This window comes from Saprolegnia diclina, assembly GCF_000281045.1.
Source record: "Saprolegnia diclina VS20 unplaced genomic scaffold supercont1.113, whole genome shotgun sequence".
NCBI classification, from domain to species: Eukaryota; Oomycota; class Saprolegniomycetes; order Saprolegniales; family Saprolegniaceae; genus Saprolegnia; species Saprolegnia diclina.
The window spans coordinates 36,066-55,948 of record NW_008246180.1 but is presented as its reverse complement, the minus strand read 5'-3'; the positions used below and the strand labels follow the sequence as shown (position 1 = coordinate 55,948).

Genomic DNA, 19,883 nt, shown 5'->3' with positions numbered 1-19,883 from the left:
GAGTCGGTCTCTCAGTGGAAACGCACGCCGATCGGCGTGGACGCTCCGCTGCAAGTGGTTTGCAGAAGCGGCGTCATCTACGCACTCTCTTCGTCTCGGCGCGCCATCACCTCGTACAACTTGACCTCGAAAGCGGCGCACGTGACGACGCTGGCATCACTCGAGACCATCCAGCAGTTTGATACGCAGCGTGGCATTCTTTGCGCCAGGACGTTGGAGAACGTCTACTCGGCGCCTGCCAACGACGACACCTTTGGCAAGCCATGGCAAATCGGTGCCGTTGCCTCGGTCTTTATGCTCCCTCCTCCAGACACGAGTGTCATGTACGTTCGCAATAGCACCTTCTACGACGGAGCGCTGCGCGACCCGTACATGATGGCTCCATCGGGGTACTCCGCTGCACTTGGCGCCAGTGCTACCAGCGTTGCCTACGCCAACTTCACTCTCTGCATACTCACGACGGACCGCGCGATCTGGTGCGGGTATTCCCACGCCCCGTACAGATGGTACAAATACGCAGGCACTTGGACAAATTTTGCACTGTTCGATTACACTATCTGCGCGGTTGCATACCCGAGCAACGATGTGTACTGCAGCAACGTCTACTGGCCTTAGCATATAAAATCCTCTCATAATGCGACTTTGAGTTCTTGCAGAACAGGAGACTATTGAGTTGGTCCTAATCCGAGCTCGTCCGCGGTTTGCCTGTGGGAGTACGTACCTGGTACGGTGAGAAGAGTCAAGGCGAGCGCGGACGATCAAGTAGAGTTATCTCGGACAGCCACCGCCTACTGTAGTCCCTTGCGGCATCTCTGACACCCCGAAATCATCAACACCGTTTCCACGTTTGGTCGCACGGAGGGGCCACACCGCTTGCATCCGCGCGCAGAGTCGTTTGGTGATGTGAACATTCCAGTATTTCAATCCGAAGAGTGTGTTTGACATTGAGTTTGGAGATTGAAAATGAAGATTTATCAAAGAAAGAGAGTAGTTAGAGAAGAGGGTTTGGTGATGTGATCGAAGACCAGCGCATTTGCGCCCACGCGCAGGGTCTGTCGTGCGCAGAGCTTCTCGACACTCGCTTGTAAAGAAGGACGTGCACGGCATCGCCAGCGTCTCGATGCGGAGGCTGCCAAGCATGAGCGCATCCTTATGCCACGTGAGCTTGGTGGGGCTGAGGACGTTGTGGAGGATGCCACCGACAACGACGACGTCGGGAAACTCGGCCGCGAGGATCTTGTTGCCGCCCGCGTGGTCAAAGTGCTTGTGCGTCGTCAAAATGTACTTGAGGCGCAGGGTGATATGGTGGTCATTGCGATACCGCAGGACGACTTCGCGCCAGACGTCGAGCAGCGCGTACGGGTCGGCGGGATCGACGAGCGCGCAGTCGCCCGACGCCTTGTCGATGAGCAGGTAGGCGTAGTTGTCGTCGAGGAAGGGCGCCGTGACAATGGCGGCGTGGCCATCAAAGGCGGTGGCTTCATGCGACGTGCCCTTGTAGCCGCCTGGCCGGCTGGAGGTTGGTGATGATGGCTTTTCTGCATTCTCGTCGCTGATTGGTCGTGGCTAGGGTCGCAATCTTCCGGATATGCAAGACGTATCCGTCGTAGCGAGACTGGTCAAAGATCTTTCAGACCTGTAGCATTGTACGGTACAATTGCTGGGCACTCAAGCAGCTACTCTAGCGCATTCGAGATTCGAATGAGGCGACGACCTGAGCCGAATATTCATCCACCTCGTTGGCACCCGAGCGGGCCTCTAGTTCGAACCCGTTGCATCATCACAACCAGCGTCGCAGTCTCTCAAACGATGCGCCGCTGCAGAGCCCAGCGCGGGGGCAGCTCTGGCCGCCGTCCTACAAGTGTCTTTCGATTCACCTTTGTGCCATCCTGCCCCTCCTTGCGTCGTTGAATGCTACAACAACAGTGAGCAAGAGGCCCGTTGCGGTCGATGTCTCTGCTAGGGTATGTAGCTTGGTCACCAGTCGTCGCGGTGTCGTGGCCTCAAAACTAGCAAACTGAGCCGGCCAAGGCGTGACAACCAAGTCGATCAGTGCGTCCGAGGTCGTGTATCTTGTGGTTTGGGCTGACCAGTGAACAAGAGTACTTACGAGAAGCACTACAGTGTACTATTCATGCAAACTCAGAGCTCGAAGATGCTGCACGTTGAAGGAGACGCACGCCGCGACCGCTTTGCAGAGCGCGTCTCGATCGTCTATTGTATGCTATCGCATCAATCTAGTGTTTTCGCCACATTATATTATTTGCGCGTGACGAGCGCAAGACTGCGCCCACACGAGCACCAACGACGCGTACACTGCAACAAATTCGACGACGCGTCACTACCGAATCTGTCCTGCCGGTACTACTGCTCATACCGTAATTGATTTGTACAAACACCTCGAATCGCTGACAACGAAGAGCCGTCACGTTCCCACACAAAGACAAGCGGCTCTTATTCGCTGCCAATGGTACCTTGTATACCAATGTACTGCAACGGGTGGTGGGAGGGTTCACGTAGCAAACGAACTGCTCTTCCGACATACGCTCCGATATGTGGTTCGGGCATAGGCACTTTGCACGGGATTGTGGCGCATAGGGTCGACGGATGTGCCGAGGATGACGACATGTTGTCCACTTCTGAAGCACAACGCGTTACAAATGGCGAAGATTTCCTCGTACCGACTTGAGGGCTCACTCGACGAAGGAGCTGCGCAGCGGTACAGTGGACGACATGATGTGCATTGTGTTGCGTATCGGGTAAGACTATGCAGCGTGCAGTGCTTTGCGCATCATTTCCAACCGACACACCGAATCTACAGTTGTTGAGGTATCTCAAATGGATGAATTTTGTGTATTACAGCCACCTACGTGCCCTTTGCACAAGATTGTTGGACTGTAGAACTAGGGTCGACACGTCGGCAGATGTTTCAAATCACTGTCAACCTCGCGCAGCTGTTTCTTTGATGTGAAATAGCTGACAGGGCGTACTTGACAGGGCGTTCATTCTCGTCCACGACCTCGTCGACGCATCATCATTGTACTAGTATAGGTCTAGTGCACTCGCTCTTACGATGCAATCGCCCCCTGGCAGCACCTTCTTGAACGGAAGAGATGCGTGTTATGGCAAATGCTACGTCTTGTCACGACCAGGCCATAAATGTGGTCTGTGGAGCCAGCAGCATGGCGCTGCCACATGGTTGTATGCAGGCGACCCTCCGAGGCGAAAGAGTAGATTGTCGTGCTGCCGATGGTGGCTTTCAAGTTCTGTATTTCGGTTCTTAGAGTCGACCAAAGTTATACTTGTATAGGGTAGGTCCTGCAGTGTTGAGAGCAGAACAGCACAGACTTCGCTACAGACTGTACGACTGCCCACCGCACCTAAATGCATGTGTTTTCATACAGCTGTACATGAAAGTTCATTTTGCATTTTACCTGGACGGGGAACTAAGACTGGGAGAGCAAATCAAATTAGTGCGCAATGGACGTAGTTACTGCCATTCGATGTGTCGCCATCTGCACGCGCCCTCTCTACCGGTCCAACAACCTTGAGTTGGATGGGTGGTAGATGTGTCGAGTCTTCACTTTTGCATTTGCCACTTAAGGAGCATGAAGGCCGTCATCTTGCGCATCGCCGTATGCGCGACCTTGGTCGTTGCGAGTTTCTCCACGGAGCACCTTGGGTGTGGCGTCGATACCCCAACGCGTGCGCCAGTTCCCACTGTGACAACCATTGCGCCTGTACCGACCGCGATGCCCGAGCCGACCACTGCTGCACCCGCAGCAACGACGACCGAGACACCTGCACCGACGACGACCGAGACGCCTGCGCCAACGACGACCGAGACTCCTGCACCGACGACGACCGAGACTCCTGCACCGACGACGACCGAGACTCCTGCACCGACGACGACCGAGACGCCTGCGCCAACGACGACCGAGACGCCTGCATCGACGACGACCGAGACGCCTGCGCCAACGACGACCGAGACGCCTGCGCCAACGACGACCGAGACTCCTGCGCCAACGACGACACCAACTATGCCAGCCCCGTGGGTGCGTCTTGGTAGTGACTTTGCGCAAGTGTCGTTGGACGACAACACCATTTGCGCCGTCGGTCAAGACGGCCGAATCTACATGGGGAAGAAGGACGACTCGGTCTCTCAGTGGAAACACACGCCGATCGGCGTGGACGCTGCTTGCAAGTGGTCTGCAGAAGCGGCGTCATCTATGCACTCTCTTCGTCTGGGCGCGAAATCACCTCGTACAACTTGACCTCGAAAGCGGCGCACGTGACGACGTTGGCTACTTCGGCGACCATCAAGCAGTTTGATGCGCAGCGTGGCATTCTTTGTGCGACGACGTCGGACAAAGTGTACTGCGCGTCTGCCAGCGCCGACACCTTTGGCGAGCCATGGAAGGCCAATGCCGTCGCCTCGGTTGCAGTGTACTCTCCTCCATACACGAATGCCGTGTACGTCAGCGATAGCACATTTTACTACGGGACGCTTCTCAACACTTACTAGATAACTCCATTTGGCTCGCAAGCTATTGCTACCAGCGTTGCTGTCACTGCAGAGAGCAACTGCATCCTCACGACGGACCGCGCGATCTGGTGCACTTCGATCTACATCCCGTTCAAGTGGACAACATACGAAGGCACATGGAATCATTTCACCGTGTCCAACGGCATTGTCTGTGCTGTCGCGTACCCGAGCAACGACGTGTACTGCCGCACTGCCGACGTCTAGCATGTATAACCAAAATACAACTTTCGAGTTCTTGGCGCACCACAATCGAGTTCGTTCGAATCCAAAGCCCAACCCGTGCTCGTCCGCAGTTTTTGTGGGAATACTAGGACGAGTACCGTGGAGGTGGCAGGCAACTCAATTTACTTCGCACTCGACAACAGCTTTCACTCGATGCGTCGGCGAGCATCCTCCAGTGCGTCAGTGTAGGAGGGTACACTCCATGGCAACGATCAACAAGATAGACTACGATCAATGTTGGGCGCTCGCTGCGAGCCCTTCTTCCCAGTCCACCGAACCTCATGCACCCTGGTCGTTGCTGTTAGAAGCGTCTACGTAAAGGGCATTAGAGTGTCTGTGGTCACCTTGGATGCAAGTGTACGCGTCGATCGCCGCCATCTCCTTGACATGCACGTCCGCGTCCTTCAGTTCGCGCAGACATTGGACGAGCTCGCCAGGGTGCTTCGGATGCTTGGCATGCTACGTCCATGGTCCCATCAGAAATCACAAGAGCTAAGTGCCAAGAGTACATGGTGGGTTGCAATTGCCTGAGCGACAGCGGGAACGTCGGTGCGCAGGAACGGGTTTGTTGCCCACTCGTCGGCGAGCGTCGACGGGACCGTCGGCAGTCGCTTCTTGCGCTGCGCAATTGCCCACTCAATCTACACCTTTGCTTTGAGCCAGCGTCAACAACCAAAACAAGACAAGAGAGGACCTTGGCCTGGACAGCTTCGTTCTCTGGCTCGACAAACAGAGCAAACGCCAGGTTCTCCAGCGTGTACTCGTGGCCGCCATAGACATTGGTCGTCTTGGGAAGGCCACCCAGCACCACATGCAGGTTCCGGTACATCTACATAGAGTCGTTCATTATCGTCCATGCAATCGTGCGTCTACCTGGTCGCCGTTGCCCTCAAAGAAGCGTCCTGTTCCGGCCACAAACACTACCCTTTGCATGAGATGATCATATCGAAAGATGAAGTAGGATCACATGTATCGCCGGTGAAGACACAGCCGTCCTTGGACTTGCCCGGCGCCGTGACGTAATACCCGACATGGCCCTACACACCACATCGTCATCAACCTCATCCGCAGCGACGGAATCGTAGAGAAGGACGTACGATGGTATGGCACGGCAGCGCCAGCGTCTCGATGTGGAGGCTGCCAAGCATGAGCGCATCCTTATGCCACGTGAGCTTGGTCGCGCCGAGGACGTTGTCGAGGATGCCACCGACAACGACGACGTCGGGAAACTCGGCCGCGAGGATCTTGTTGCCGCCCGCGTGGTCAAAGTGCTTGTGCGTCGTCAAAATGTACTTGAGGCGCAGGGTGATGTTGTGTTCATTGCGATACCGCAGGACGACCTCACGCCAGACGTCGAGCAGCGCGTACGGGTCGGCGGGATCGACGAGCGCGCAGTCGCCCGACGCCTTGTCGATGAGCAAGTAGGCGTAGTTGTCGTCGAGGAAGGGCGCCGTGACAATGGCGGCGTGGCCATCGAAGGCGGCGGCTTCATGCGAGGTGCCCTTGTAGCCCGGCGTCGCATGGCGCTGGCGCACCTGGCGCAGGTGGAAGTAGTAGTACAGGTGCGAGTTGGCGACCCAGTTGATGAGGATCTTGCGGGGCGTGAGGTAGAGCCGCAGCGCCACGTAGGCGAGGCCGGCGAGGAAGAGGTACGCCAGCATGGGACCAAGTGCAATCTCGAAAATGCTGAAGATCCCACAGGCTCGAAATACCGGGGCACGTACACTGGATACGTCAACACAGCATATGCTGTGTACATTCTGGTGCCCCGGGGTGCTCTGCGACATGCGCTGCCACGTGATGCAGCCGTTGACGTCGCTGCTGACCGGCCATGACGCCGCCACGAGAAGGGTGGCCAGCAAGCGCCAAGCACCGGCGCGCGTCGATCGCAGTAGTGGGTAGAGAGACAAGAGATTAGGCGACAGCGAGGACGATTGCGTCGTGCCAGAGACGACGCGTGTTGACGTGGACCGCTCAGAGACAAGGCCATGCGGGCTAGACGGTGCACGCCGGTCGGCGACATGGCCGGTCCGGGAGCGCCAGCAAAACGTAGGCCAAAGGTGTTGGAGTCGAGTCTTACGTGGCGAGTAGCTCAAACGTGCAGCCACCACAGAGTCCCTTGGCGAGTACACCAACGTGCTTGGACCACAGCGTTGCCAACAAGTAGCTGCACTCAGGCTCTTTAGCAGCCGTCATTTCGTCGTCTCTATTCTCTAGCATCTCTCAATAGATAGGCTATCCATATCATGCGCGTTGGCTTGTCGCCATAGCAAACGAGGTCGCACCAGCTGCAACAGCCGAGAGCACATGCAGGCGATGCTTGTCGAAGTACGCAACGGGCGTCGGCCTTGCCACGTTCTGCGTGTCGCCATGACCAAGATTCCCATGCTCGCCCCAGCCGCACGAGTAGAGTCGGCCGCTTGCTGTCACTGGTCGTAGAAGCGACGTGAGGTTCGAGATGCTACCACGTCAACGTACCAAGAAGCGAATGCTCCGAGCCGCACGCCACGTGGTTGATGCGCTCGTCCATGACCAAGAGGCGCGGTGTATGCTCTCCATTGACGCTATCATGGCCTACGTTAACAAGCTTATCTGAGTGACAGAGAGAGGAGGTACGCAACCCACCGAGCTGACCGAACGAGCCTTTGCCCCAGGAATACACGGCGCCATCGTGAACACCCAGAACGTGATGCCACCCGACAGCGACGTGATCACAGCAAAACAGCGCGGCGGAAGCTGCTTCGAGTATGGGCGTGGGTTCGAAGACTTGCTTGCGACTCTACATTGCATTCTGGTCAGTCGACCAGTTCCAGTTTTCCCCACATTTCTAGATTTCGGGCAACGCACCTCGTTGCCGAGCCCGAGCTGCCCGTGTCGGTTGCTGCCAACAACGACAAGACCCTTGGACGTCAAGTGGAACACTGAGTGCTGCCACCCGCAGTAGACGGCGGCGACGGCTCCGTCGATGGGCACCAATGTAGGTGTCGGTGCACGAAGCGTCTTAGGCCCCAGTCCAAGCTCGCCCGACCGACCATAGCCCCAGGTAAACACCTACGTCCGCCATGTGAGCAGTTGATGAGAGAAGGCAAATGTGTACTCGGCCATCGCTCGTCGCAAGGAGCGAGTGCTTCCACCCGCTGGCTACACTGACAACGGCCAGCACAGGCGCGAGAAAGCGCAGTGGGTTTTGCACGAGGCCCGCTTTGTCTACGTACGCTTGAGGAAATGTGCGGACGTAGCTGCTTCCAGAGCCCACCCGACGTCGTTGTCTGACCGAGCTGGTCGTGCTGGTTGCTACCCCAGCTGTAGACCGTCGAGAGACCATCGGCGTGCGTGGCAACGGCGACGGTATGTGACCAGCCGCAGCGCACAAGCGCGACGCGCGGCTACACGGACAAAAGTCACTTGGACACGGTCTGGACGCACTGCGTACCTCGATCGCGATCTTCACAGGAGCTTGCGCTGTCGGAACGTCAAGATGCAGCTGGGCATGGGCGTTGCTGCCCCACATGTATAGCGCGCCAGTGGCATCCACAGCTAGAATAGCGTTGAGCAAGAGCGCCTAGATAGCACCGACGCCGTACCCGCGCTATGGCAGCCGCCCGTGGTCAGCGCCACCGGGCTCTGCAAGGCGCCGAGATCGAGCGGCCGCGGCTCGGCGTGGTCCGCGCTGTCGCCAAGGCCGAGCTGTCCGTCCGAGCCTACTGGACCATGAGCGCGGCTGCAGCATGCAATGACATCTACCAGAGCCCCATGCAAAGACGATGGTGGCCGCCATCATGCGCAAGTGCCAAATTTATCTGCCACACGTGCCACAACTATCGGCCAATGTGCCATTTTTAGTAGCTGGCACACACGTGGGAAATATATTTCACACACACTCCATAAATACCACTGTGTAAAACACCGGCCGGCCAATCAGGTGCGCGATCCACGTGGCAGCCTGACAGCTGAGAAAATGGACAAAATCAACACCGCGTTATCCCGTCGATCGCTGGGTTGGCCGCCCTTGAGAAGCAAAGAATGACGTTGACGACGGGCGCTGGGTGCTAAGGGGGGACGCCGTCGACTTGTATAGGACAAGCGCCTCCTTGCTCATGACGGCGAGCCAGCCTTGCTCGGCCGCCACATTCGGTACAATCCCATGCTGAACATCGACGATCGACGACGGCAGCTTTGGGTCGAGCTTGCGCACAACGGTACCAGACGTAGTGTTCCAGAGCCACAGCTGGTGCGACTCGTCATCGGCCGACGCCACCACCGGGCTGCCTTGACGTGGCAGGTGCCACATGGCCGACCGAGACAGCGCCGACGGCGTGCGGTGACCCTATCCAGCGCCATTGGTTCATTTTCAGATTGAGGAAGATTCACAAGATACCTGAACGACCGCATCGGACACCGTCTGCAGCTGGTTGCTGGTGTGTTGCACCGACAAGACAAAGTGCTGAGCGGGCGACGACGGCAGCTGCGTCCGCGTCGAAACGATGAGCTGCGTCGGCCGGACTTGGTTGTGGCCCATCGAAAAGCAATTTTTCACTTCCATGTTCAAGCTCGGGTCGGTCGGGACCGTGACGCCGTCCGGCGCATGCCACATCGACACGCCTGTAAACGTAGCTGCCACAATAGTCTATAACCATGTCATTTTTAGTAACAAAGGACTATGGAACATTGACGTACCTTGGTATTGCCGTGCTGCATGGTGCGAATCGAGTGCACAGGCTGCTTGAGCTGGTGGGCCAGATTCTGGACGGGCGACCCGGTGCGCCGAATATCAAATACCGAGATCTGGCCATTGTGGTGACCACAGTACACCTACACCCAGTCCAGTCGCATCATTCTCGTTGCGCACCCGACTAGAAAGGGCGTACGAGAAATGGATTGGTCGCATCCCAGGTGCACGACCAGCCAGGAAACGGGAGGTTGTACTTGAGCACACACGTGTGGGACTTGGTACTTGTCTAAATAGGACATCTCAGAGTCCTAGAAGAAGAGAAGATGGAGGCGCGTACGAGGAGGAGCTTGGCGTCAAATGCTGTGGTCGCGACAAGGGCGTCGTCATGTGAGAAGGCAAGGTCGCGGACAGGCGACTTGTGTAAGGGAATCGACACGCGGTGGTGCACGTCCACGGTACTCACCTAGACACGCCATCATCATATGTCTCTCATACAAGGGATATGTAGCTAGATACCTGGAGCAGCCCATGCTGGGCGCCTTCGTCGTTGGACACATGCGTCCGTGTGCCAATGCAGACCATGTCACAGGTCGACGAGAAGCCACAGACGCGGGCTTCCATGCAAGGAATTGGCACGTCGTTCACGCGCGTGTACTCGAGCCGGGAAGCAGAGTCCGCCTCGTCCTCATCCTTGTCATCGTCATCGTCATCGTCATCGTCATCGTCGTCCGAGAGAACGATCGGTGCGGTCTTGAGCCGCGAGTTCTCGGCCAGCAGCTCCATAATGCGCTGCTTTTGCGTCTCGATCTCTTGCGTGGTCGTCGAGACCTGCAGCTTGAGCCGCGCCACGTCCATCTCGGCCTAGCGCATGCAGATGCATCGTCCGTGTCGTCGTCTTACGGGATGTACCTGCATGCGAGCCTGTTTTTCGGCCAAGTACTTTTGGTTGTACTCTTCCTGGCGGCCATTGTCGACGGCCGCGATCGTATCGGTGAAGTGGATGCGCACGTCGTTGCGCTTCACGACCCGGTTGCAGATTGGACACGTCTTGCTCGTCTTGACCCAGCGCTCGATGCAGCTCTGGCCGAAAAAATGGCCACATGCGAGGCTCGCGAGCCGGTGGTCGCCCTGCGTCGTGCAAAACTCGCAGCAGATCGTGCACTCGAGCGCCTACATACGGCCGTAGGATGCTCGCGCGTGGACGGCGAAGCGGATACCTCGATGCTCTCGCGCCGGCGCTTGCGTCCCGTCGGCGACGTTGTCCCCGACCCCGTCGCCGTCGCCATGCCTGCCAATTCCAAAATTGCTTGCGCGTAAATGTGGTTAAATGTGGCATTTGGACACTGTTTATTTGTGGTTAAATATGGCATTGGACGGCGACCGCTGTCTTTTCCAGCTGTGCCTCGCTCGTGGGCACTCTGCTTGCTTGTTGTGCAATCACTCATACAAGAAGACCAACGTGTACAGCTGCACTTAGATGCGACCAAACTGAGGCTCCAACCTAGAGCCTTCTTGGCCTCGATACGAGTCTGCTTAAAATAATACGCGTTCTACTTGAGACCACACTGTAATATAATTATATTTCTAATTTCTTTCATTGGTGTAATTAATTTTCTTTTTCGGCCAATCCGCGCCGACAAGCTCGTGGCAGTCGCCGCCGCAGGGCTCGCAATCGCCCAAATCACGTTTGAAAACCAACTCGCTGAAACTTGGCATGTTGATAGAGGACACTTTGGAGAGTCCGAAACACTGCGTCCCATCATTGACCGAGGTCTACAGCAGAAGAAATCGCCGTTGAGAAATGTTGTACACCGGGGCACAATTTTATCCGGATGATTGACGGGTACCCGCGATCGGAAAAGGGCAGGCAGCTTCTGGAGGCGCAAACTCTGCAGACGACCTCTGACGACGGCGAGTCATCCCCGAACGCACTCGCTTCCTCGTATAGTGTGCCCGTAAACCTTGAAAAAGGCGTGCTTTGGTGTCTTGAAAAAGTGAGCTTGGTGTCAATGCTCGATGTGGACGCCCAGCGCTTAGCGCAAACATCGTCCCGAAGCTCTGACCGTCGGTATGTCGCTTGAAAGGGCGACGTGGGCCTGTACCATTGCATGCCGATCGCAAGATCATAATCAATGCACACGTTCACACGAGCATCAACTGTATAAGCCAAGCACAGAGGAGTACGCACGTCAACAAGAGCCAACGGTTGCCTAAGGGATGGATCCTCACCAACACAACACTGCACGTCCCCTGTTTGGCGCGCTGTCCACGCGCTGCCATCTACACTAGTTTAAGGCCACCGCTGTTCTTTCCAGCTGTTCGACTCGGTCGCGAGCACTCTGTGTGCGCGTTGTGCGGTCCCCTCGTCCAACAAAACCACCATTTCATTGAAGAGAGTGCTAGGATATGTACAGAATTGTCAGCTGCATTTTTTCGTTTTTTACTTGCGACGACGGAGTTGCTGCCGGGCTTCGTTGCGCATGAGACCGTAAAAAAGCTTGTACTCCATAGAGGCGAGAAGACGATTGACAAACCACGTGTACTCGCCGTGGTCGTCGTTTTCATCGAGAATGTCCTTGCACGCTGCGTAGAACTGCGCTGTCGTCCCGCCTTCGTCTTCGAGAAACCCTAATTTCCACTTCAATAGCGTCCTCATAAGACCAAAATTCGATAAACCTTGCAGCCGATCCTCAAAAATCTTGAGGTAGGCATCGTGCAACTCCTTGTATTCGTGCTTGTGCTCGACGTCGTCCGAGTCGACCGAATCATAGAACGCCGACGCATGCTCCCTACATTTCTCAATTGAGCGAGTGCTGGGTACGGGACGCAGCGCACTCGGCGAACTCTTCGAAGACGCGCTCAAAGGCCGGTGACGCACAGTAGTCGGCGGCGCGCTGGAGGATCGACATGGCGTTTGATTACAAGTTGAAAGTGAAGAGAGCTCGCAGTTATGTGTTGTGGTATTTATAGCGCCGTTGACCGACCTCAACCCGTCAACGGCGACAGCGATCCCCCCAAACGCCAATAATTGATGAACCTTCGTGTCCTCACTCAGCATTTTTGTTGCAGGTGCACTCGTAACTCGCAGCCATACCAGGTCTCGAACCTCGAGCTAACTGGGTGCGCGGTAGTTGTGACTGACGCTCTTGACGAGACCTAGCCCCGTGGCAAGGTGATTTTCACATTGTTGACCACGGATCCTTCACTACAAGAAGAGCGCCAAAACACATATTTGGCCCGCGATAGTTGACGAAAATATAACGAAATGACGTCGTTTCACAGCACATTTTGAAAAAACATGACAAATTCCTACAACCACAGTTCGGGCTTGGCGTGGAGTGCGAGGTCGTTGATCAAGAGACAAAAGAGCGCGTGGTCGACACCCGGTACGATCTGCACATGCTGCGGCGCCTCGTCAAACAGTTCGAGCTGCAGCGGGTGGAGGACATCGACCATTGGCCAAATGCACGCGTGGACCTTGGCCAACGTCTCGGCTTGGAGCAGGTTTTGGTTGACGCCGTACTCGGGCGTGAGGCGCGTGAGGTAGCTATGGCTGATCATCGCCCGCAGCACCGACACACGGTGAAAGACCACGTGCCAGAACGGCGACGTCGCATTGAGTTCGTGGACGCGCAGCAACATTGCATTGTTCCAGCGCGACATGGTCTCGGTGAGTGCATACCAGCGAGATACCGCCATGCCGGCGCCGCAGAGCAAAATGAGGCGGCGCCTACACCATATACATCAAGCTTTGGATCGTGGAAGAGAAGCAGTTGCGTACACCGAGTCGGGATGTCGCTGGCTGTAGCGCAGCGCGATGGCCGAGCCCATCGAGATGCCGGCGATCGTCACCTGCGCCGTCGCCCAGCCGGCGCGCTCGATGGCGTCGCGGACTTGGTGCACGAGGACGTTTGGGTCGTGCATGTCGTTGTGAGGAAGGTACGGTGACGCGCCATGGCCGTAAAAGTCCAGCGTGAGCACCGCGTGGTCAGCGGCGAGCTTCTTGGCCGTCGTCGCCCAGTCCTTGGAGCTCATGCCCCAGCCGTGCAAGAGCACAATGTGCGACGCGGGCTGCGCGCATAACGCGTTGTAGACGGTCGAGTGGTACGGCGGCAGCACGGCGAGCGGCCGCGCCGGCGCAATCGCTGCGTTCGGATGGCGGCGGGGCGTGGTGCCATAGACAGCGACGCGCACGACGGTCGCGAGGTGCGGCGGCAGTGTCCCGTCCGACGCCTTGGCAAGCAGAAGCAGGTGCACCCAGCGCGGCAGCGCATGCCACGTCAGCATGGCCATGGGCATGGTTCCGACTTCGACGCGCTGAAGATGGTGGCACCTTGAAGTTGAGCACCATCATCATCAGTGGCGGTCCGTGATTCGCCCAAGAATGGAATTTCAAACTCAACAAGCGATTTGATTGGCTATTATTCCACCAATCCGCGCTTGTGATTATCCTGGTCGTGTGCGCATTGGCCAAATAGATTGGAGCTGGCAGATTTGAGGAATCGGGGCCGATTTCTCAACATCCCTTCCTTCCGCAACGGACTGGAAAAGTGTACAATGGTAGCATAGTGCTCTACTGACAAGACGACGAGGGTATAGAGATGGCTGCATCCCACCGTCAATGTCGAGCGACGCTCGAATCAGAAAGCGAGGTGGTTGCGCAAGCGCAGCTCGGGCGCTTGGTTGACGCCATCAGTTGACGCTGCTGTTGACGTTATTGATTTGTCCCTAGTCATCGGCAAAGGACGAATTGGCAAGTGTCCTCGTACCCTATTACACAACGTACCAGGCGTTTTATGATTCGATAGTCTATCCCAGCGCACTGCCTCTCGACACCAACAACAAATAGCATCGACGTCGTCAATAGCTTTTGACCAAACGTACCACCTTCGACGACGGTGCAGAGACGCGCGCTTCTCAACCAGCGTCCGGCCTTCGCAAATGCGATCCTTGAAGACGAATCATTCCAATCGGTCGACGGTTCGATCCCATGTGGCAGCCTTCAAGACCTGCGACGGGGTCGCGTCCAGAGACGACGGTCGGACAATGCTAATACTGCAGGTACGATGACGAGTCATGGTTACACAAGCATCCACGGCAAGGCGGTCGTTGTCGAAGAGGTGTCCAAATCGAGCCTCTTATCCGTCTTACCGTAATTGAAGCTGTCATTGCATAATTTGACTTGTCAAGGAGCCACAGCCGGTCTTACCGCACCTCTGCGCCAATCTGAGAGACTTTCACATCCATCAATGAGCGCGTAGTCGGTACTGCGACACGACTTCCACTCGACATCTGGACGCCGTTGACATCTGAGGACCACCCGAACGATTATACTCGGCGTTATTAGTAGTTCGACATCCGTGTAGTCATCTTATTCGATCACGACGCTCTGACTAGCGGCGTGGGACGCAGGGATCTTAGCCGTGGTAGTACCGCGTCGCATGGAGGAGACCGGCGCCCGCGACCGCGACCTCGATGGGCAACGCTTGCGCCGCCGCCTCGCCAAGCCCATCGACGAGCGTGTAGCCAATAACCTCGAGCGCGAGACCGAGCAGGAACCAGAGCGGCGCAAACCCCGTGCGAATGTTGTTGTGGAAGTACGCATCGCGCGTGTTGTACGTCCACGCAATGTTGCGGCCAAAGAGGAGCATGAGCCCGTAGCCCTCGATGATTTCGAGGAGCCAAATGTTGAGCGGGAAGAGGACGACGCGCAGAACGGCCGACGGCAGCCATGTGCGGTATGTGAAAAGGAGCAGCGGCGTGTACAGTACGTTGGCCTACACTACGGTCAAGCGGTTGTTTATACTTCAGATCGTAGTACCCAGAACTGGGCCCACGTCGTGTGCCCCGGGCGGCAAGTCGACGCGAACGGCGTGAACGAAAGGTCGCCGTTGGGCGCCTCAGTCGTTGTCGCATACCATGAGAACTCGATGCACGAGAAGCCCGCGGCCGCAAAGACGGCGGCCCACTGCACGCTCGGCGGATGCGCATAGTACCACGCGCCAGCGACCGCTGCGACAAGAGGCAATGAGAGCGCGCGTGGTAAGGGTGTCATGGATGCCATCGCCGCCGACCAAAGAAAAAGGCAATATGACGCATTTCTACCGCTTGTCTTCCGAAAAAGGGGTGCTGGCACGGCCCCTTTTTCGTCGCCGGGGCAGTCGATAGGCATCGCGAAGGGTCGAATCGAGCGCCGGGTGCCACGCCGAGATGCAACCAAAATGGAGCGTTCTGAAGCAACCCATGCACACAGCGTCTGTCTACGTGCGCCATGTGCGATCGCCGATTTGCCTTGTTCTCAGAGACTCCCCATACGCCCCCACTTCTGACAGGAACCAGCACTACCAACTACGTTATTTGCATATTCCAGCCACCGATTTGTAAACGCAGAAGCGGTAGAGATGGCGGCAGGTGGACAAGTGCAGTCCAACGGCCAGCGCCGATGACGCCATCGCAGGCCGCCTCTGCGGCGCTCGGCGCTGAGAGACAGCGAAAAGAACTGCCGCTTCCTGCTTGGCGTGTGAGTAGCGAATCCTTCCTTCTATTGTACCGTCATCAGGGCACGCTACGAGTAGCTCTCAAGTACCTGCCGCAGGACCAACGTTGTCGTCGTGGTCGCCGTCTTCGGCCAAGTTTCGTGATGACTCGGCGCTGTCTCGGTTGGCTTCGAGTCGCTTTTTTAAAATTCAAGACAGGTCCCGAATATGACAGGACCAAGTGCAACTTGCAAGATCCAGATGGTGCGAAGCGCGCGCGTGTCATTTCCGTGACTGGTCATCGCACTATTCCTTCTGCTCCGGAACGCGCAGGTACCACCACCGCTTCACCTTGGGTATCATCACATCACAAGCCGGCGACAGCGACACCGCGCGATGTCCTCGCTGCAATTCTACATGCCCTCGTGCGTCTGCCCTCGGGCGACGCCGTTTGAAGGCGGCTACGATACGCCCACGTAGGCAACGACGACTGCCAGACTCGAGAAGTTACACACGGTGTAGGCGGCTTCCGCTATCGCTGCCGCCCCGACCAATCGTACGCTCTCCGCTGCACGTTGGTATCGACGACTCACTCACCTGTGCCTTGGATTAGGTCCTCCCGTACACTCAGATATCGCGGCAGTTGAATTTGACACAAGCTTGTAGATCGTTCCCGCACCAGTGCCCGACGCAGACGCCGCGTGGTGCGCTCGCAGTCGAGTTTGCACTCGCCAATGTCACGCCAGCCGACGTCGCGCAGCACGTGGTCTTCCTTCGGTTTGAACCCGCAGAGACCGAGCTGAACGCGCTCCAAATCGGGGACCAAGTGCCCTGCGCCTGCATAGTCGACGACGTGCAGTCGACGAGCCATCCGACTGGCACGTGGCTGCCAAGCCAAGAGTATATTTTCGACCAGGTAGAATATTCTCGTATACTTTTGAACTTGGACACTATATGGACTAGGCTACCGGGCTCGCGCATTGTACGTACGTGCCGCTGACGCAAGATTGGTCGTTCTCGTGGTCGCAAGTGTGGCCTGCGGCGACGTTGACGGTACACACCTTTAACACCTTTTTTGTTTTTCGAGGCGACGGTATCGGCGTGTGCTAGGCGTATCTCTTTGTCCGATGCCAGCAAGGCCCCGACACGGTTCTCCAAGTCGTTGCGTCCGCCCGATCACCTGCCTTCGCCATCCGGCAAATGCCCCGGCCGCCGTCGCCACCTGCTTCAACTTCATTTGACGTCTCGTTGGGTATCATTCTGGCGTTTGTGAGCGCGCTACCGCCTGGTGTCGGCGGCGCCATCGCGAGCCGCCATGTGCAGTCGCGGCTGCTCAAGCCGCTCTTTGCGCGCCTTCATATGCCGTTGACCGAAGCATATCTGACCGAACATGCGCGCATTCTGCCGTTGGCTGGTACGATCGTCGGCATTCAAAATGAGGTGTGACGGTACACGCTAGTCGACCGGGCATCGCTCCTTGTCACGACGTTGGAAGCTACGTGCCTCGGCGTCGCGACGTCGTTGCTCGACCCGAACCTCGTCCAGCAACTCCAAGCGCTCTGTCTCTACGACGCCGACTGCCTCTTGGACAGAGACCGGCTCACGACCTTGTACGAGGCATGGAAGAGGCTTGTCGCGGCTTATATAGACCAGTGGCTGCAAACATCGTCGCGCTACGACTCGTATACGCAGCTCGTGCGCGACGTCGTATCGATCGCGCCACACCTCCAAAGCACGCCGTCTCCGTCCTTGTTTGAGCCATTTGTCGCGCAGCTGCGCGAGCTCTACATGGTGGACCCCAACCCCTATCTATATTGTCAAATTCCTACAAAAACCGTGTAGGCCAAAGCGCAGCCCCAGGAAGTGTGGCCGCTGCACCAGCAATTGTCGCCGTTCGACGGGCGCTGGCTCTGCGCGATCTTGCCGCCGCACCACCCCGGCGTCCCCGCACCCGTGCTGCCAATGCTCCAGTGGGTCACGATGGCGTACTGCTTTCGACAGTACCTTGATGCCCACAACGTCTTGCACGTACGTTCTGAGATTGTGATGACGCGTTGTCGTGACGAGGCGGATGTAGGTGCGCTCCGACCTCGCGATTCACTCGACCATCTGGTCGACGTACACGCTGGACGACCGCCTCCGCGTCGCGCGCGTCTTTCCTAACGGTGCCAACACCTTGCGCGAGTGGAGTGCGTCCTGGCTCCACGGCGATTACATTGGTCGCGTGCGGTCGCCGGGCGTCATTTGCCTCACGTTTTACGCCTGGCCGCTGCAGCAGTCGTCGACAGCCTACATCGCGCGCGTGCAGATGACAGCGACGACGCCGACAAGGCTCCAGTTTGAGTGGAGTCTGACGTCGACTACCGTGACACTGGGCGCAGACTATGTGACCATGACGGCCGAGAAGCGCCAGAGCTGCTTGAGCGAGACCGAGACGCCATTGATGGCGCTCGACCTAACCTACCACCGCGTCCCCACGTCGGGCGACGGCTATACTATTTAACTCTATCCCCATCCACAAATATACGACTGTGGCGACGACTGAAATGACAACTCGTACTACGTTAGCGAGCAGAATACTTGATCGAGGCGTTGCCATTCGACCGCCGACCTGCGGAAGCCGGGCCGGTTTCCAACATATTTTCTAACAAATACCCTAACGATGCTATCCGGAAGGACAATATGAATATGGATATACCGAGAAAAAGATGCATCGTGTTGGCTTCCGACGCGTGGGCACGGCGCTCCTTCTTGCTCTCGTAGACAAGCCGGCGCTGCACGACGACCGGGTTGAGCACCTAATCTGGACCTCTTTTGTCCATAAAATCAACCGCACAAAGCTACCGAAGTCCCCGAGAGGTTGGGAATGACCACGGACGCCTTCTTGCGCGGCAGTGGCTGGGGCAGTTGGAGTGGCAGGACACGACCAAGGTCTTTGGACGCACCAAGCGCGATCGTCGCTCGTTTGAGCATAGCCTCGTTCGCCTCACGAGCGACCACTTCCGCCCGCGTCGTCGCGACGTCCCCGTACGACATGAGCGCCGAGAGCATGAGCTGCCGCTGGTACGACGGCAAGAGCGTCTGGAGCGAGAGACTGCGGTCCTAAACCTCAAGGATTTGTCAATGTTTCAACAGAGGCGAGGTAGGGGTGCGGTACCCCGAGCTGGCCTGTCTCGACGAGCTGCACAAGCTTCTCGAGCGGGTGGACGCTGTCTTTTCCGTTGGTGTCGTGAGCGTTCATGAGCTCGACAAAGTCGTCAAAGCCAATTTGACCGTCGCCGTCGCTGTCGGCGGCGACAAGAAGCGCCTTGACCTAGAGCCCATTCTAATCGCATGCAATTCTAGTCAAGTGTACCTCGGCGAGGGTGTTGGCAAAGCCGAGGACGAGCATTGGCCAAATGAGCTCCTGCACCGAGATGCCCCCCGACTTGTCGACATCGTACGAGTCAAACCAGAGGCGGAGATGCTACAGCAACAGTGTAAGGGACTCTGAATAAGAGACATGGACAGACTTTGAGGTGGTCGCAGCGCTTTTGAACGCGTACGTGGGCGCGTGCCTTGCGCTTCTTGAGCCACTCGAGCTCGGTCACGAGCGTTGTGAGGGCCGACTGCTCCGTGAGCGCCTCGGACGCCTTCTTACTTGCTGCTTTTTGCGCCTCGACCTTTGCGAGCAGCTCGCGGTACTCCCGCTCTGTCGTCGCCGAGACGCTGCGTTGACTCATGTACCTAATCGACTACAACCTCCATCATGGCGCGCTCGCCGTAACGCTCGAGGCGCCATTTTGGCCATGCTATGGTCGTCCCAAGGACATAAAGTACATTCAAGTTGATGTCCTTGGTCGTGCCAGCGCTTGGTGGTGCGCTCCGGTTCCGTGTCTGCTCGGGCGGAATGGTCGGACGCTGCGCGGTGGACCCTTTGGGGTGGATGGCATCGAGGTTGAGCAAGGTGCTAGCGTGACGACGACGC

General features: G+C 57.2%; 10 protein-coding genes across 10 annotated transcripts; 2 read left to right on the top strand and 8 right to left on the bottom strand.

Moving 5' to 3' along the window:
- Positions 1 to 991: 991 nt before the first annotated feature.
- On the bottom strand, positions 992 to 1,888 carry SDRG_16115 (hypothetical protein; the record flags this gene model as incomplete). Its single annotated transcript, XM_008622312.1, has 3 exons — positions 992 to 1,052; positions 1,103 to 1,513; positions 1,878 to 1,888. 3 exons carry the CDS (start codon positions 1,886 to 1,888, stop codon positions 992 to 994), a joined length of 483 nt encoding a protein of 160 aa, XP_008620534.1.
- Positions 1,889 to 3,599: 1,711 nt separating this feature from the next.
- SDRG_16114 (hypothetical protein) lies at positions 3,600 to 4,750 on the top strand (the record flags this gene model as incomplete). The annotated part of the gene is made up of 3 exons (XM_008622311.1): positions 3,600 to 4,165; positions 4,216 to 4,446; positions 4,561 to 4,750. Exons 1-3 carry the CDS (start codon positions 3,609 to 3,611, stop codon positions 4,748 to 4,750), a joined length of 978 nt encoding a protein of 325 aa, XP_008620533.1. The 5' UTR covers positions 3,600 to 3,608.
- A 319-nt stretch (positions 4,751 to 5,069) lies between these two features.
- SDRG_16113 (hypothetical protein) lies at positions 5,070 to 6,429 on the bottom strand (the record flags this gene model as incomplete). The annotated part of the gene is made up of 7 exons (XM_008622310.1): positions 5,070 to 5,079; positions 5,130 to 5,227; positions 5,278 to 5,409; positions 5,463 to 5,597; positions 5,642 to 5,688; positions 5,736 to 5,805; positions 5,866 to 6,429. 7 exons carry the CDS (start codon positions 6,427 to 6,429, stop codon positions 5,070 to 5,072), a joined length of 1,056 nt encoding a protein of 351 aa, XP_008620532.1.
- A 444-nt stretch (positions 6,430 to 6,873) lies between these two features.
- SDRG_16112 (hypothetical protein) lies at positions 6,874 to 8,586 on the bottom strand. The gene is made up of 9 exons (XM_008622309.1): positions 8,513 to 8,586; positions 8,353 to 8,469; positions 8,202 to 8,305; positions 8,025 to 8,154; positions 7,866 to 7,975; positions 7,616 to 7,819; positions 7,394 to 7,547; positions 7,247 to 7,342; positions 6,874 to 7,197 (listed from the first exon to the last, which is right to left on the bottom strand). Exons 1-9 carry the CDS (start codon positions 8,547 to 8,549, stop codon positions 7,013 to 7,015), a joined length of 1,137 nt encoding a protein of 378 aa, XP_008620531.1. The 5' UTR covers positions 8,550 to 8,586; the 3' UTR covers positions 6,874 to 7,012.
- Positions 8,587 to 8,613: 27 nt separating this feature from the next.
- On the bottom strand, positions 8,614 to 10,747 carry SDRG_16111 (hypothetical protein). The gene is made up of 8 exons (XM_008622308.1): positions 10,658 to 10,747; positions 10,350 to 10,610; positions 9,957 to 10,301; positions 9,778 to 9,903; positions 9,637 to 9,726; positions 9,446 to 9,580; positions 9,147 to 9,395; positions 8,614 to 9,095 (listed from the first exon to the last, which is right to left on the bottom strand). Exons 1-8 carry the CDS (start codon positions 10,724 to 10,726, stop codon positions 8,748 to 8,750), a joined length of 1,623 nt encoding a protein of 540 aa, XP_008620530.1. The 5' UTR covers positions 10,727 to 10,747; the 3' UTR covers positions 8,614 to 8,747.
- Positions 10,748 to 11,840: 1,093 nt separating this feature from the next.
- Positions 11,841 to 12,386, bottom strand: SDRG_16110 (hypothetical protein). Its single transcript, XM_008622307.1, has 3 exons — positions 12,276 to 12,386; positions 12,117 to 12,229; positions 11,841 to 12,068 (listed from the first exon to the last, which is right to left on the bottom strand). The coding sequence occupies exons 1-3, from the start codon at positions 12,347 to 12,349 to the stop codon at positions 11,881 to 11,883; spliced, it is 375 nt and encodes a 124-aa protein (XP_008620529.1). The 5' UTR covers positions 12,350 to 12,386; the 3' UTR covers positions 11,841 to 11,880.
- A 300-nt stretch (positions 12,387 to 12,686) lies between these two features.
- On the bottom strand, positions 12,687 to 13,810 carry SDRG_16109 (hypothetical protein). The gene is made up of 2 exons (XM_008622306.1): positions 13,222 to 13,810; positions 12,687 to 13,170 (listed from the first exon to the last, which is right to left on the bottom strand). Exons 1-2 carry the CDS (start codon positions 13,737 to 13,739, stop codon positions 12,750 to 12,752), a joined length of 939 nt encoding a protein of 312 aa, XP_008620528.1. The 5' UTR covers positions 13,740 to 13,810; the 3' UTR covers positions 12,687 to 12,749.
- A 932-nt stretch (positions 13,811 to 14,742) lies between these two features.
- Positions 14,743 to 15,681, bottom strand: SDRG_16108 (hypothetical protein). Its single transcript, XM_008622305.1, has 2 exons — positions 15,262 to 15,681; positions 14,743 to 15,217 (listed from the first exon to the last, which is right to left on the bottom strand). The coding sequence occupies exons 1-2, from the start codon at positions 15,610 to 15,612 to the stop codon at positions 14,858 to 14,860; spliced, it is 711 nt and encodes a 236-aa protein (XP_008620527.1). The 5' UTR covers positions 15,613 to 15,681; the 3' UTR covers positions 14,743 to 14,857.
- A 545-nt stretch (positions 15,682 to 16,226) lies between these two features.
- Positions 16,227 to 18,459, top strand: SDRG_16107 (hypothetical protein). Its single transcript, XM_008622304.1, has 10 exons — positions 16,227 to 16,249; positions 16,291 to 16,392; positions 16,439 to 16,472; positions 16,530 to 16,537; positions 16,583 to 16,832; positions 16,880 to 16,969; positions 17,027 to 17,330; positions 17,376 to 17,707; positions 17,759 to 17,944; positions 17,994 to 18,459. Exons 2-10 carry the CDS (start codon positions 16,313 to 16,315, stop codon positions 18,417 to 18,419), a joined length of 1,710 nt encoding a protein of 569 aa, XP_008620526.1. The 5' UTR covers positions 16,227 to 16,249; positions 16,291 to 16,312; the 3' UTR covers positions 18,420 to 18,459.
- On the bottom strand, positions 18,459 to 19,655 carry SDRG_16106 (hypothetical protein). Its single transcript, XM_008622303.1, has 6 exons — positions 19,429 to 19,655; positions 19,272 to 19,382; positions 19,074 to 19,229; positions 18,761 to 19,018; positions 18,615 to 18,714; positions 18,459 to 18,560 (listed from the first exon to the last, which is right to left on the bottom strand). Exons 1-6 carry the CDS (start codon positions 19,636 to 19,638, stop codon positions 18,481 to 18,483), a joined length of 915 nt encoding a protein of 304 aa, XP_008620525.1. The 5' UTR covers positions 19,639 to 19,655; the 3' UTR covers positions 18,459 to 18,480.
- Between the last annotated feature and the right edge of the window lie 228 nt (positions 19,656 to 19,883).